The 13263-nt window shown below is 42.4% G+C and overlaps 1 protein-coding gene across 2 annotated transcripts in view; it reads left to right on the top strand.

Annotated features, from left to right (window-relative positions):
- LOC144468859 (zwei Ig domain protein zig-8) overlaps positions 1–12042 on the top strand; it is a 63418-nt gene extending 51376 nt beyond the window's left edge. The window contains exons 5-6 of one of the 2 annotated variants that reach the window (XR_013493882.1): positions 1601–1829; positions 7703–12042. Coding sequence is in view for 1 of the 2 variants with exons in the window: in XM_078178626.1 (XP_078034752.1) it covers positions 1601–1701 (101 nt within the window). In the remaining variant the exon portion in view is untranslated. Of the gene's footprint in view, positions 1–1600; positions 3944–7702 lie in introns of those variants that run through there. The other variant, XM_078178626.1, reaches the window with a different exon arrangement.
- Positions 12043–13263: the final 1221 nt, after the last annotated feature.

The following is a 13263-nucleotide window of genomic DNA, read 5'->3' as shown; positions in this document are numbered from 1 at the left end:
TAACAACGTTTTCGATTGATCCATTCTTCGCTGAATAAACTTCAGCTTGCTTAGAGTATTGATTTGCCGTATGCAAACATAATTGTATTTGCTATTTTATTCTAATGATAAAGAATCTCGAAAGTTTTCTATTCCTCGTTTTGTGCAAATCAATTTGTTCCCAAAATTTTATGAAATTTTTATGTACATAATTCAGCGTCATACGTTCCTCGAAATAAAAATTTATTCATTTCCTTTTTGTAGAAACATTCGTATGGTGAATTATTCCTTTTTCAAAGGTTTATTCTGAAATTTATTTTTCTAAAGTGTGGACAAGACCTAATGTATTGATTTCGAGTAAATCGAGCAATAATGAACGAAGTATTATTTTATGTGCTTACACGCGATTATTTCTAATGTATAATAATTTAAATCGTCATAAAATGTAACGATCTTGAAATGACAATGTATTACGTTAATTTAAGTCATCTCTGTGCATGGAGATCCATTCTTGAAACTTATCTAATGCTTGCCGTGCGAGAGTTAATGGCGTTCAGGGCGCAGCAATGTCTCGATTGCACCGATGCGCTGGAATCAAAGTAGAACTCCAATTATACCGAAACTGACAGAGATTATGCAAGTTCTAATAACTGAGACGCTTCCGTAATGGAAGTTCGTACAGTTCCAGCGATCCTGATTGTTCGTGGCTAAGTACGGTGTGATGCAAACATAAAAGTAATCTACGGTCACGTGAAGGAAAAATTTACTCGAAAGTCCATATCGTTTTCATTATTTTATACATTTCATAACTCACGAGAAGTCGACATTAAGATATGTAAAACGATATTGAATTAAATCGATTTGAATTGAATTCAATACATTACTTTTATCTATTTGTTTAGTTATAGATAAAAAATCATTTATGTGACAAGGTTGATTGTTAATTAATCGCAGGTAGGAAGGACTTTTGCACTAGAATCTTCATTATCTCCAAAAATGTGTTTTGAAAAGTTGGTGCAAAAAGTTGAGAATCGTCATCAATTTTATGAACTGTATTGTTCGGATAAAGGTTCAGCGTCCATATCTATTCTAAAATACTGTATTATAATAATTAAGAAGCAATAATACATGATTGTTTAAATAGCTTCATTTACAATATAAAATTAATTGGAAAGATTTAATTTCTCCACCTAACAAGCTATAGTTATCCGTTCAGCAAATGTTCAACTTTTATCATTACATCTAGCGATTTCTCTCAACATAAATTCATATTAAACCCTTACACTATCGCTCATTTCATGTTGTGATGATTAGCACTTATTCGTACTTGATCATTTTCCTAATAGGACCAGACAATTTCGGTTTCCTGTATTGTCTTTATTTACCTTCGTTTCTATACTCTGATAACAGATGAATTTATTTTTACTTCGATGTAGAAGAAATGAATAATATTCATATTCAGTAGATTTTGCATAAAATCTTCACCACGAGTCTGACTCGTTATTATAGTGCGAGGGGTTAAAGCAAAGAGAATGACGTTGGTCAGCCAGTAGTCGATGAATCAGAATTCGTTGAGAACAACGAAATTTTCATTTAAAGAATGATCTCATCTTTGTTACAGGCGAACGACCGGAGGCGATGCAGACCGGAACGGCGGGACCTATTTTATCCTCGAGCTGTCTTATGGTGTCTCTGATCATTTTGTACATATCGTCGGTGTAAAAGGAACGTCGAACGGCACGAACGAGCGTCGCCGCAGCACAACGACCGGATTCGATTCTGTCGAAGCACGTTCCCGTTGAATTCAGCCCACTGCCCACCTGGACCCACCTGTGTCAGGACCGGAACGGGTAAAACCTATAAAAACACACGCTGAATCTCAGCTCCTCGCGCCTCGCCTCGACGCCGATACACAGGAGACGCCGGTGTTGGCTGAGGGAGGCAAACACGGAATACGTAAAAGTCGCGCGACAATTGCGATCGTCGGTGACTGAGTCAGGAGAGATGATCGTCGTTCTTGTCGATTCGTCGCGAATACGAAACTCCGAGACCCCAGAGCAGCGCGGATACTCGAAACAGGAAGCTCCGGGATCGAGATGATCGGGAATCGTATCTCGATTGAACGGCGTTTAGTTAAGATGACACGTCGACGCTAATACCGCGAACCGCGGTAGCGCGTGGAGCGGGCCTGATCTGGACCGACTCGACTCGCTGCAGGTCCGTTTGGAGCTCCACAATCTGCTCCGAGAGGAACCGTTTTACGGAAGGCGTAAAAGCACGGAACGACCGTCTCGCGGCTCGCTTTTACGACCGGTCGAATCTCGAGCGATGTGGAGCAGGTTCACGCGAGACACACGTTCCTCGCCGAATGAAACGTGACCCGACTGCGCGATCCAGTGATTCCGAGACCCAAGGTTGGTGGCTCGCGGCTGTTCAGCTGCGATGAAAGTTTCTGCGAAAGAATCGGCGAGCCGTTGATTAATTGCTCGCATTTTGCTGCGTCTCCCTGCCGACTCGGCAATTCGGAAGCCGCGTCGCTCGACGTCGCGTCGGCTCCCGATACGAAAACCCATTTCACGATACCTGACGCGCGAGCGGCAACCGAGCTGGTCGAACGGTAAAAATCGACCGGAACACGGCGACGTTAACGCCCGAGACGGAATTACCGTTGATGCGTCCGCGCGTCATTATCGGCCCGTGTGTAAAAACCGCGCGAGTCCATTTCCAGCCGATTAATGCCTTGGATCGCGGGCATCCCGCGATTCAAAACAAGTGCGGGGGGAAATTATTATTGCCGGTCGGTCGAAATAGTCGACGTTTTTGAGCACGCGGCATTCGGTCGCCGGAACGGTCGAGGTGTCCTAATTTCGCGGATCGGGCTGCTGCTCGCTGGGCCGGCTTATCGATTCACGTTATCGGGAGGAGCCGGATAAATTTGACTAATTATTTGTAACGGATTTAAATTATTCTCGGCTCTGTCGAAACGAGACTTCGCCGACCTGAATCTCTTTCGGAGCCGTAACGCCGTCGTTGCAATGGCCTGTTAACTGAAGAAACGAGGTCACTTCTGTTCGCCTCACGCGTTTTCCTACGCTTCTCCGACCGGTTCGGATTACGTTTTCCGTTCTTCATCGCGTTTTATTATTCCCGACCGTATATACGTGGTGCGCCGAATTTAGATTTACGACCGGTCGAAGTGTTCGCGATCATCTTTATACTGTTTTAAATGCATCGACTGCCGCGCGATTCACACAGCAGCGACATCATCGTTCATCTAGAGCCGGCCCATGTATCTCTAGAGTCGGATATTAAATGAAATAAATTGGAAAGAAGTGTACGTGGGCTTCATATAACTTCACTGATAAAGCGAGGATCGTTCAGTGCATGAGAGATTTCCATCGGTCTGGCCAGAAACCCATCCATTATGTCTACGTGCAGTCAGTCGAGATGGATATACGACACAGTTTACAAGTTGATGAGGAATTAGGATACAGTAGAACTCTATTCTTTCGAACCTGTTAAGGAATTCGTTAAGGCTCGAAACAAGGTTAGCGCTAGGCTCGGGTCGTGTTAGCATTTCCTAGTCGAAAGTCGTCCAAGACCGAAATTTCTGGAGAGGCAAGCGTCTTAGACCTTTTCCGAACGTAGAAAAACGACAAATGATGGATAGATGACGCAATATGTAACTTCCTTATTTTTTATTTCTTCTTAATAAGACTTTTGCTAATGCAACTGCGTGGTTTTATTAATTAAAATAAGACCAAACACGATTTTACCATTAATTTCATTTATTACGTATAAAACAGCTATACGATATACATGCTGCAAGTATTTATTTAATTTTTATTTCATGTAATTAACCGGCACATGTTATTTTGCTGCAAATTTATTGATTAAAAAATATAACTTTCGTTTCGAATGATGTCTCATTGATTTCTTAAAATATTTAAATTGATATTAATGTAATAATTAAATGTATATCTTTCATAAAAATCAAAGTAATCTTTCAAAAATGATATAGTGTTTGATCTTATATTAATAAGAAAACATCATAGTTACTTTGGCTAAAGGTTCCATTTAAGAAAGGATGGAAAATAAAAAAATTGCACATTGCGTTATTTACTTTTTATTTGCTGTCCTTTCCGATCTTCGGAAAAGGTCTAAGACACTTGTCTCCCGAAAAATTTCGGCATTGGATGGCCTTGGAACATGCTGTTTACACGAACCGAGCCTGGCACGTAAGTGTGTTTCGATCCTAATTCGGACAGCAGGATACTCACGTCACGGCATCTCGCTAACTTCAATGATTGTGGTTGATCGTAGCTAGACGTCACTCGGCCTAAACAACAGAATCACCGTTTCCTTTTAACTTTCAGCTGATGTATTCTGATTGATTGGATCTCACTAAACAATTTTTTCGGGCATGTTCCATTATTCCAAATACAGTCTGGACGGAAAACTCTATACGCGCATGGTGTGTCATCTTCGCGCAATAAATTTGCAAATCGCTCTGTTTAAAAAAAAAATAAAACGAAAGATTTTCGTATAAGCATATGTGAATACCAACGGATGCGATTAGTATATTAGAGCGTATCCGTTATGCGATTTTCAAATAATTTCGCCATCGTGTCTCAATCGCTCATTTCATTCAAATATAAATCGGTAATAGCAGTTGTTTTACTCGTTGTTCACTGGAACATTAGCTAACTATGAAACGATTTTAGTATTCGCGACTTAGGTTGAGAAATACACGTTTCAAAATCTTGTAAAACGTGAGATTTAGGCAAACGCTGTGTTTCATTTTACAAACTTGTATCGAACCTACCAATAAACACGTTTTGTTAATGTTTCGATGAAATGTCGCTATTTCGCTAAAATTTTATAAAAACCAAGGTGTTTACTTCAGCATCACAGTCACCGAAGACGACACATCGTGTACGTCAATAAATTGGGAAGGGCATGAAACGAAGGGCTTTCGTACTTTCGACTACTCGGAACTATCCGAACAGAAACTTCCAAAGAGAAAATAATTTCCAGTTGACGGGAGATAATTTCTCAATCAAGGATTTCAAAGAGCTCGGATCGATCGATCGGTTCGAATATTTGTATCGCGATCGCTGCGTGATTTCGTCCAGACCGTGCGAACGAACTCTGACGAGTAACGACGAGAGAATGAGAATGATAAGGCGAAGGTAGATGCGGCGTGAACCACAATATTCGAGCGAAAGAGCCTAAGCATAGATCGTGGACGCGGCTGGCGTCGTCGCCCTACAAAATCGGCTCGAGCGGGTATTAGCGTCGACGAGCGAACATGGAAACCTGTACATAGCGTCTGTATTATATAAATTGTGGCCGGGTGATGGTAGTTACGTGGCCGACGACGCGGCGCGACGCGACACTGAGCGATGCCGAGCGACGCAAAGCTGCCGAGAGCGCGTGCACGCGCCACGATTCTTGATTCGTTCCGCTCCGCTCTGCTCGGCGACGTTCTGCGCGGAATCCTCTCTCACCTGAAACCGATGCGCGGCACGGATCTAGTAATCGCGTATACCGCGTGGAAATTGAGTTTCGCAGCCGAAGTGGTTCCGAGCGAGCCGACTACAGACTGCAGGCCCCGAGTTTCTTCGGCCTGGCTGGCTCGCTCCGGAGGATCGAACAGGAAACCGAGGATCGTGACCTCTGGGCTCGCCGTGGACAATCCTCTTGCGAAAAGGCTCCCTAAAAAATTCACCACGGCTCTCAGGCCGGCGCGGATCTAGGATTTCGCTCGACTCGCCTGGAAACTGGGTGCGACTGCGGGACAGCTGATTTTCAATCTTGCTAACTGAAATTTAATCTTCTATCGTTCGTAAAGGTTCGGGCACTCAGGAAATGCAGACGGTTAACGTACTAATGCCGTAACAATATGTTTGACAATCTTTTGAAACGAAAATTCGTTGAATTGAAAGCGTTTGATATATTTGTTTAAATTCTCTTCATTTGTGTTCGATTGTTTCTACGATTGTTTTCGAATGATTCGATAATAGATTTTAACATACCGATCCAATTTTCAGAAACGTGTGAAACGTATTGTGATCAGGAGATAGAATAACTATTGTTTAATGTGATCTGTTGACATTGCTCACATTGTTTTTTAGTGATAACATTGACTTTTGGACGTTAGTGTACATTGATTTTGTGCATCGTTTTGGATGGTGGGTTTGTTAGTCATTTCGACGAGAAGCATATTTTCACCGCAGTGAATTTTTCGGTATTTATATTTTTTGTTGTTAATATAATTACGGGTGCTGCTTTATGATTGTAAAGAACAATTATCTTTCTTTGTTTTTAAATTCAGTCAGTAAATGTCATCCTGGCTGTGTCGTGATCCTTAGAGGCTTTTTTAACACAAAACCTATCGAATACTAAAAGTGATCGACGCGTGTTGTTCCATAAGATTAACAAGACTGAATTCATTTTGACGTTTTATCAACTTTATTATAATGCACGCTCGTTTTGGCAATCTATTCAATCATTTCGTACAAAAAAGTCTTCATAACAGTGGCAAAAAAGTCTTCGTAACATCAACAATCATCAAATAAACAAATTGAGAGCAACCAAAATGACTGCCATGGTAGGTTTAGTTTTCAAGAGTTCTTCTTTTACCTGGTAGAGTAAAATTTTATTCATTAATATATCAAAGAGCCCCATATTTAACGATAACGTAACCGTTTTCATAACCAAATTATAAATCTGTGCAATTGTTGTAAAACATCCTGCCAAACATATTTCATTTCGAAATGCAGAGTAACCGTGTTCTAAAGAAAGTTTTCTCTGTAGAATTAAGTGATGAAATCAGAGACTGATACCGGTATTTTTTCGATTGCACCTTGATATTTTTATAGAAATCGAAACATCGATACGATGTCGTATTCATGACTTAATTACTCATTGACTCATATCGGTAAAAGAATATATGACCGTGGAGGTGTCACAATCATCAGTCGCATTCAGTAGCTCTGTTACGGTACGATAATACCCATATTATACCAGTAAATATATCGGTATTCTTACCGTTATATTGAAATAACAGTTACGTGACGACAGCACGGAAACAAATACCGGTATAACACCTACAGCTCAGAATATTTCGGTTTTCCCTTCTCTGGTCGACACTCTGGATCTCTTGCGACACACGTTTCAAACGAAGTAACTAACATATCTTCCAAGGATTTATCTATTTACCTTCGTATTTATACGCGTCGATAACTTTTCGATCCGCCATTAAAATCAAGTTTAGTTTAACGTTCGGAGAACAGAAGTAGCCAGCGTTCCACCAAATGGCGCGATAAAATTTTGCTTTCGCAAGCCCGGTTCCGCTAACTTAAAGAATTAAAAGTCATGCCGCGAGTCGTCGAGTAATCCTCGAGTACGATTTAGGTTCAAAGTCGACCCAGTTTCCGCGAACTTTTTCCATTTGCCTCTTATTTCATCAAGATTAAATTAACCCAGTTATGTTAACGACGCGATAAGGAAACCAGCGTCCCGATGAGGAGACCCAGCGAACGATCCTCTGACGCGTTTCCGCGAATGCGACGATCTCCCGCGATTGGTCTCTGCCGCACCTGCGGAGAACCGGTGATCGCCGAGCCGATCGCCGCGGAACTTTTAGACAATTCAGCCCGAGGTGCGAGCCCTGAACGAACCTTTTTACTACTTTGTACATTATTCCTTCCTTTCAAAGGCTTCCTGTCAACTGCTGCGTACGTGACACTGTAAAAAGGGCCGCGTCGCGAGGGACAAGCGTAATCGTAAGCCGAGATCGGCGCGCGGCTCGGCGCACCACCAGGACCCGGAACCGACCGGCACGCAAAATAAATAAGAAAAAAAACGTAACACGACTGTTTCCACTTTCTATTTGTGTGTGTTTCGATGTGATATCCTCGCAGATAACCCGACACAAGAGTATCGCGCGCGGCTCGTTCACGCGCCGAACACGAATCGAGTTCCCCTCACTTTTGTGTTCCTACCACGGTGTGGCCGTCGTTCCTCCGATTTGGATCACGCGCGAGTCGATAGAAATTGTCGGAGCAGACCCAAGAGAAAGAAAGAGGCAAGGAGAAAAAGAGAGAGAGAGAGAGAGAAAGAGAGAGAGAGAGAGAGAGAGAAAGAAAAGAGGGTGCCAGCCCTGTGGCACGACCCAGAGTTTCCAAAGTTTTCCGAGGGTGAAATGGAGGTTGATACACGCGGCCAAGTTTAACGCGATGATTGCCGCAAGCTTCTGCGCGGCATTGTCGCCTTTTCTTACGAAGCTGGCAGCGATGTTAATTCTAATCTGATTTCTGGCACCATTCTCGTGTTTCGGAAATCCGTTTTATTCGATTTTTATTGGAATATAGAACGTCGGTGTGCGACTGATTCAAAAAAGGAGTTTCTGATAGCAAGTAGTCTTCGCTTGTTGAGGCAAACTCGAGAACCTGTCGCTGTCAGCCGTCTAGAATTCTCGTATCCATTTGCGAGTTGCCGCGAGGTTCATTTTTGGATCCGCGAAACTTCAGTCAAACTTCTAACAAGGGAAGTCGGGCGCATGACATATGTGCTTTTAGTGTGATATAGTGCCCGCGAAACAGATTCTTTTCCGTTCCCGAGCATCCACTTAAAAGAGACGGAAAAGTCGTTGGAGTTAGCGACGGAAAAAGTGCTTCAAATTATAGTTCTGTTTTTTAATAGCCAACTGCAATTCCCACGGCCAAAGGTCCGTAAAACCGTTTCATCACTTTGCCAGCGGAGTTCGTTAAAATGAATTACTCCTGTGATATATTTTTTAATATAATTTGTTTGCATACTGTATTTGAAAATACGACGCAAGCAAATATATTCGCTGCGGTCGATAGGTCTCGAGATTAAATTTGCTGAATTCACTGTTCGTATTTGCCCAGCCAAAACGGTCGGTCGAATGTGTGACAAAAATAGAACTTGATCGTTTTTCCGCAGCGCTGCATCAAATTAAAAGCACGAAAAAATTGTTGCGTCCTTCCGCCGACTTCCTCTATGAAGAGAAATTGAACACTGTTTATGAAAAATGCCGTCTTATAGAAGGATTCATTATTTCCGATTGCTCTTTTCTTTCTACAAAAGCCCGCGAGACGACAGTGAGCCGAATGAAATCGAGAATCCGATCCAGTCGCGCAGAATATCGCTCGCCCATTCCGTTTGAAATTTAGCCAACAGGCGATTGATAATGACGTTCGCTTTTAATCAAATTTCTGCGAAATTCTCTTCTAGTATCATTGAAGTGATCGATCAGCCGTGATAGCGGATAAATATTCGAGCAGCCGAAGCGGCGGTGTCCGCTATTTGTTTTGGAGTACGCGTTAACAGTGGGATTTAACAGCGTGTGGCATATTTCAGGGGTTAATAGGGCTTAACGCGCGGTGTTGTTTTTCCGTGCCAGGGATTTTTACGGCGGCATCGTTGCGGTAACTGAAATTTACGCGGCTCGAATCATCTACGAGTCTGACACCCCGTTACCACGTAAAAAATACAGTCTGCGATCAAAATTTGTATCGCGCACCCTCCCGTAGCAACGAAGATCGATTACCATACTCGAGAACATTCTCTGAAGAAACAAATTCATTCTGTTCCCGGCTGTGGCGCAACTCGAATTGAAACGAATGGAGCATAGAAACTTTGGGGCGCTCGGAACGTTCTTAGAGACTTTTGGGATTCAGAGTTTTAAAATGTTTGCCAAGTCTCCGAGGTCTTGAGAGCGTAGACTCGGAACGAATTCGTAGCCCCGGCTGGAAAGCTTGACAGCCTTGATCTTGAGTCACTTAAACATCCTGAATATTTCACCGTTCCTTTCGAACGTCCTAAAACCTTCGCAGCACTTATGAACCTGAGGAACGCCGAGAGTCTTGGGGAACTTCAAAGCGCCGGCAATTTCCGAAACACCGAAATATGCAGAGTCCTAAAAGGGCTTAGAAATTCCAGTCTAAAGAACAATCTCGTAACACGAGACTACGAGATTAACCGGGATTAAATTTTATGTAGCCAATCATGTGCAAATGTATTTAAATCTTCAAAGATATAAATCCGGAGGGGTTTCCACAATATCTTCAAAATGGTGAACAATTCCGAATCTTCAAGAACTCGTGCTTGAGTTGGCTACATTGATTTCTATCGTTGAATTTCAAAATTAAGATTGTAAAGAACAATATCTACAAAATAACGTCACATGCACTACATTCGCACTGCGGATTTTATGCATTTATGACAAAGCCAGGTGTACGAAAATTCAAACACTGAAAAGATTAAATGTTCCAATGAATAAAACACTTTTAACTTTAAAATTTCTTCAGAAGGACAAAATTGGTATTCATTGTACGTCTGCATTTACTTTAAAGCTTAATATTTTACCACCGATCTATAAGCTCTGTTACGACTTAGACTTTCACTTTCAAATTTTGTAAAAGCTTTTTCTACAATATTCGCTTTCTGTTATTGTAGGCTAATTAAATCGACTAACATTTCTACATTTTCATAACATTGACATTAAACAGTTTTTGTACCTATTTTATTTATTATATTTTATTTGATTTATTTTATTCATCGTGAAATATATCTAATATTTAAAAAATTATATGATAATATGAGAGATTACAGTAGTACAATGTAACATTTATACCTCAATAATAGATAAAAACTTATTGGTTAATTTATAGGCTACCAGTCGGTAAAGTGTTAAGCGTTATTAACAAAGAATTAATAAAGCGTCACTCAAGAAAAACATAATTCTACATCGACTAGATACGAAGAAATAATTTTTATAGGTACAAGACGTTTATCTTGCAATTGATGTATACAATTTTCATTTCACTTTGTGATATCTTGTCTTCTTGTCTTGCAACTGCAGACAGAAGTGTTGTCGAGCCAACAGTTATCTTTGGCTTTATACCATATTTTTGGCTTTTATGCTTAGTCTTTAGCAACTAATTCAAATAATTTCTCGAGTCTCCTGCATTTCTCGAACTGCTCATATACGTAAGTGTTTGAGGAAATTGTCAATAAAAGCGGTCAATAAATTCGAGGAAACAAGCATTTCTCCATTTAGACGTGGCTGAAAAGTAATTGGTAATCGTAATCGTAGAGGAGTGGTCGATCTTTTGAAAGCAAACGAAGAAAAAACGTGCGGTTTCAGCGGCGCTGCTCCGCAGGTTTTTCGAGGTCGAAATACCGCGTTTCACCGGGTTTATGAAACGCGAAACGAGGTAAATGTCGGCAGGGACAGCCGAGGGACGGTGTGGGAGGGCGTACGTGGGCGGCCGCCTGGGTTTGGGGCAGGAAGAAAGAAGGGCGCATTGAAACAAACTCTCTGAATTTCGTTCGTTCCGGCTGGCCGAGCTCGTCCCGAATTGAATTCCGGCCGCGAATCGAATTCGATTCTAGGGGTCGTCGTGCCGGGCTTCGATTTTGCTCCCCTGACCGTGCACGAATCGCTTTGGCCTCTCGCTGCCTACTTTGTTCCGGTGTTCGCGGTATTTTCGCCCCGCGAAAGGAAAAGTGATACCAGGGGAGTGGCCTGTGCGCGCAAGAAGAACAAGCGGAAAAGGTTGGTTGGTCAACGCAGCGGAAAAAGCGAACGTCAGAGCTCTTTTCCCTCTTTTCTCTCTCACTTAATCTCACTCTCTCTCTCTCTCTTTCTCCCTCTCTTTCCCTTTGTTTCTATCTCTCTTTGTCAGCTCGACTGGCAGCGGACGCGAGTGACGTTATTCGGTCGCTAACTAATTGTAAGCGAGACTGCTTGTCGCAACGTAGCGAGACGGCCGTTTAACTGTGGCGGAAGAAGGCGACGTGACACGACGGAGAACGAGAAAGAAGGAAACGGCGTCAACACACTCGGCACAGCCCGCAGTTACTTAAATCGACGACGCTGAAGCGACGGACGAATCAAAGTGAGAGAAAGAGAGAGAGAGAGAGAGAAAGAGAAATGGATACATGAACAGAATCTGTAATCGCAGTGATATCGTTAGACTAGATAGGTATATTATTGTACATACTATAACATTACGATGTTTACTAAATAAAAACGTTGAAAGGAGGGTGTCGGAGATGCCTAGCGTATTTTTCAGGGGATTATGACAATTCTGTGTCCCGCCAACGCTTCTTACTAATTCGCGACAGAGATGGGTCAAATATCACTCTAACAATTATTACACTAGATTTCAATTAAATTTAAATCGATAAAACTTTTCTAAATCCACGAAAAATTAATCTAAAGGATGACTACTTAGTGACAGATTTATTAAAGTTGAAAATACGTTCATTTTTTGAGCTGCAATATTATTCTTGAAACGCGCATTTGAAATGTCGTTTTGTATCAGTCTACAATATTATGAATAAGATTAATGGATCGTAGACATTTTACTCGTCAACTGTAAAAATCTCGCAGCCGAGGTTTACTTTAAACAGTATTCTCAATATCTTCTCTTCAAGTTCCGCCCATCTCTGCCCGTGCGTCACCTTTGCCGCAACTCTCCATCTTTAAGGTCTCCATTTTCTGAGAAAGAGGACCAGATCCCGGAACACAGCACAGCTTTTTCCTAGACACCATTCTACAGAAGGCAGCGTTGCAACCGAGCCGTTGGTGATCTTTCTCTCACAGACCGGTAGCTTTCGGGGTAGCTGTAAGAGTAACTAACGAGCGTCAAAGGATCTCGAGGACACCTTTCAGCAGCGCGATACCGCTGTGTCAATGCATTCCGCCGGCTGCCATCAGTGGCAGCCTAATCAAAATGCAACACCGTGCATATCCCCGACGGGGTAAACTTCGCGGGCTTTTCCGGCTTCCGCGAGATCATCTAATTCAACCGGCGCGATGATACTCGGAGAAGCTTGCGAACTGCAGCTCGGGTCGCGGCCGACCGGAAACCGGAGAACCCGCCGGAAAACTTCATCGATCGGTTCATTAATGGAAACTTTTACAAGCGGCCAGAAAAACTTGGTACTTTCATTAGCTCGTACAGTGGCGGTTACGTGACCGACAGACGCGCGCGACCTACCAATTAAAGGCTCAGGCATTCCGTCCTGGAACGGCGCGTTGCTTTTATAATTATCCTGATTACAAGGCCCTAGCTAGGGCACGACATTTTTCAACAGGATGCCGTGCCCGCACAAGGTACACTCATTGAATTCCTTAACCCTCGTGCGCTCCTTGGAAATAGCTGCACAATAGACCTTATGTTAATGCTTTCTTCATGTTCGTATAACGCTTAAACTGCCATACTACTTGTACGAGGGTAATTG

This window comes from Augochlora pura, chromosome 4 (assembly GCF_028453695.1).
Source record: "Augochlora pura isolate Apur16 chromosome 4, APUR_v2.2.1, whole genome shotgun sequence".
NCBI lineage: Eukaryota > Metazoa > Arthropoda > Insecta > Hymenoptera > Halictidae > Augochlora > Augochlora pura.
The sequence above is the reverse complement of the archived record's forward strand: the minus strand, read 5'-3'. Positions and strand labels throughout refer to the sequence as shown.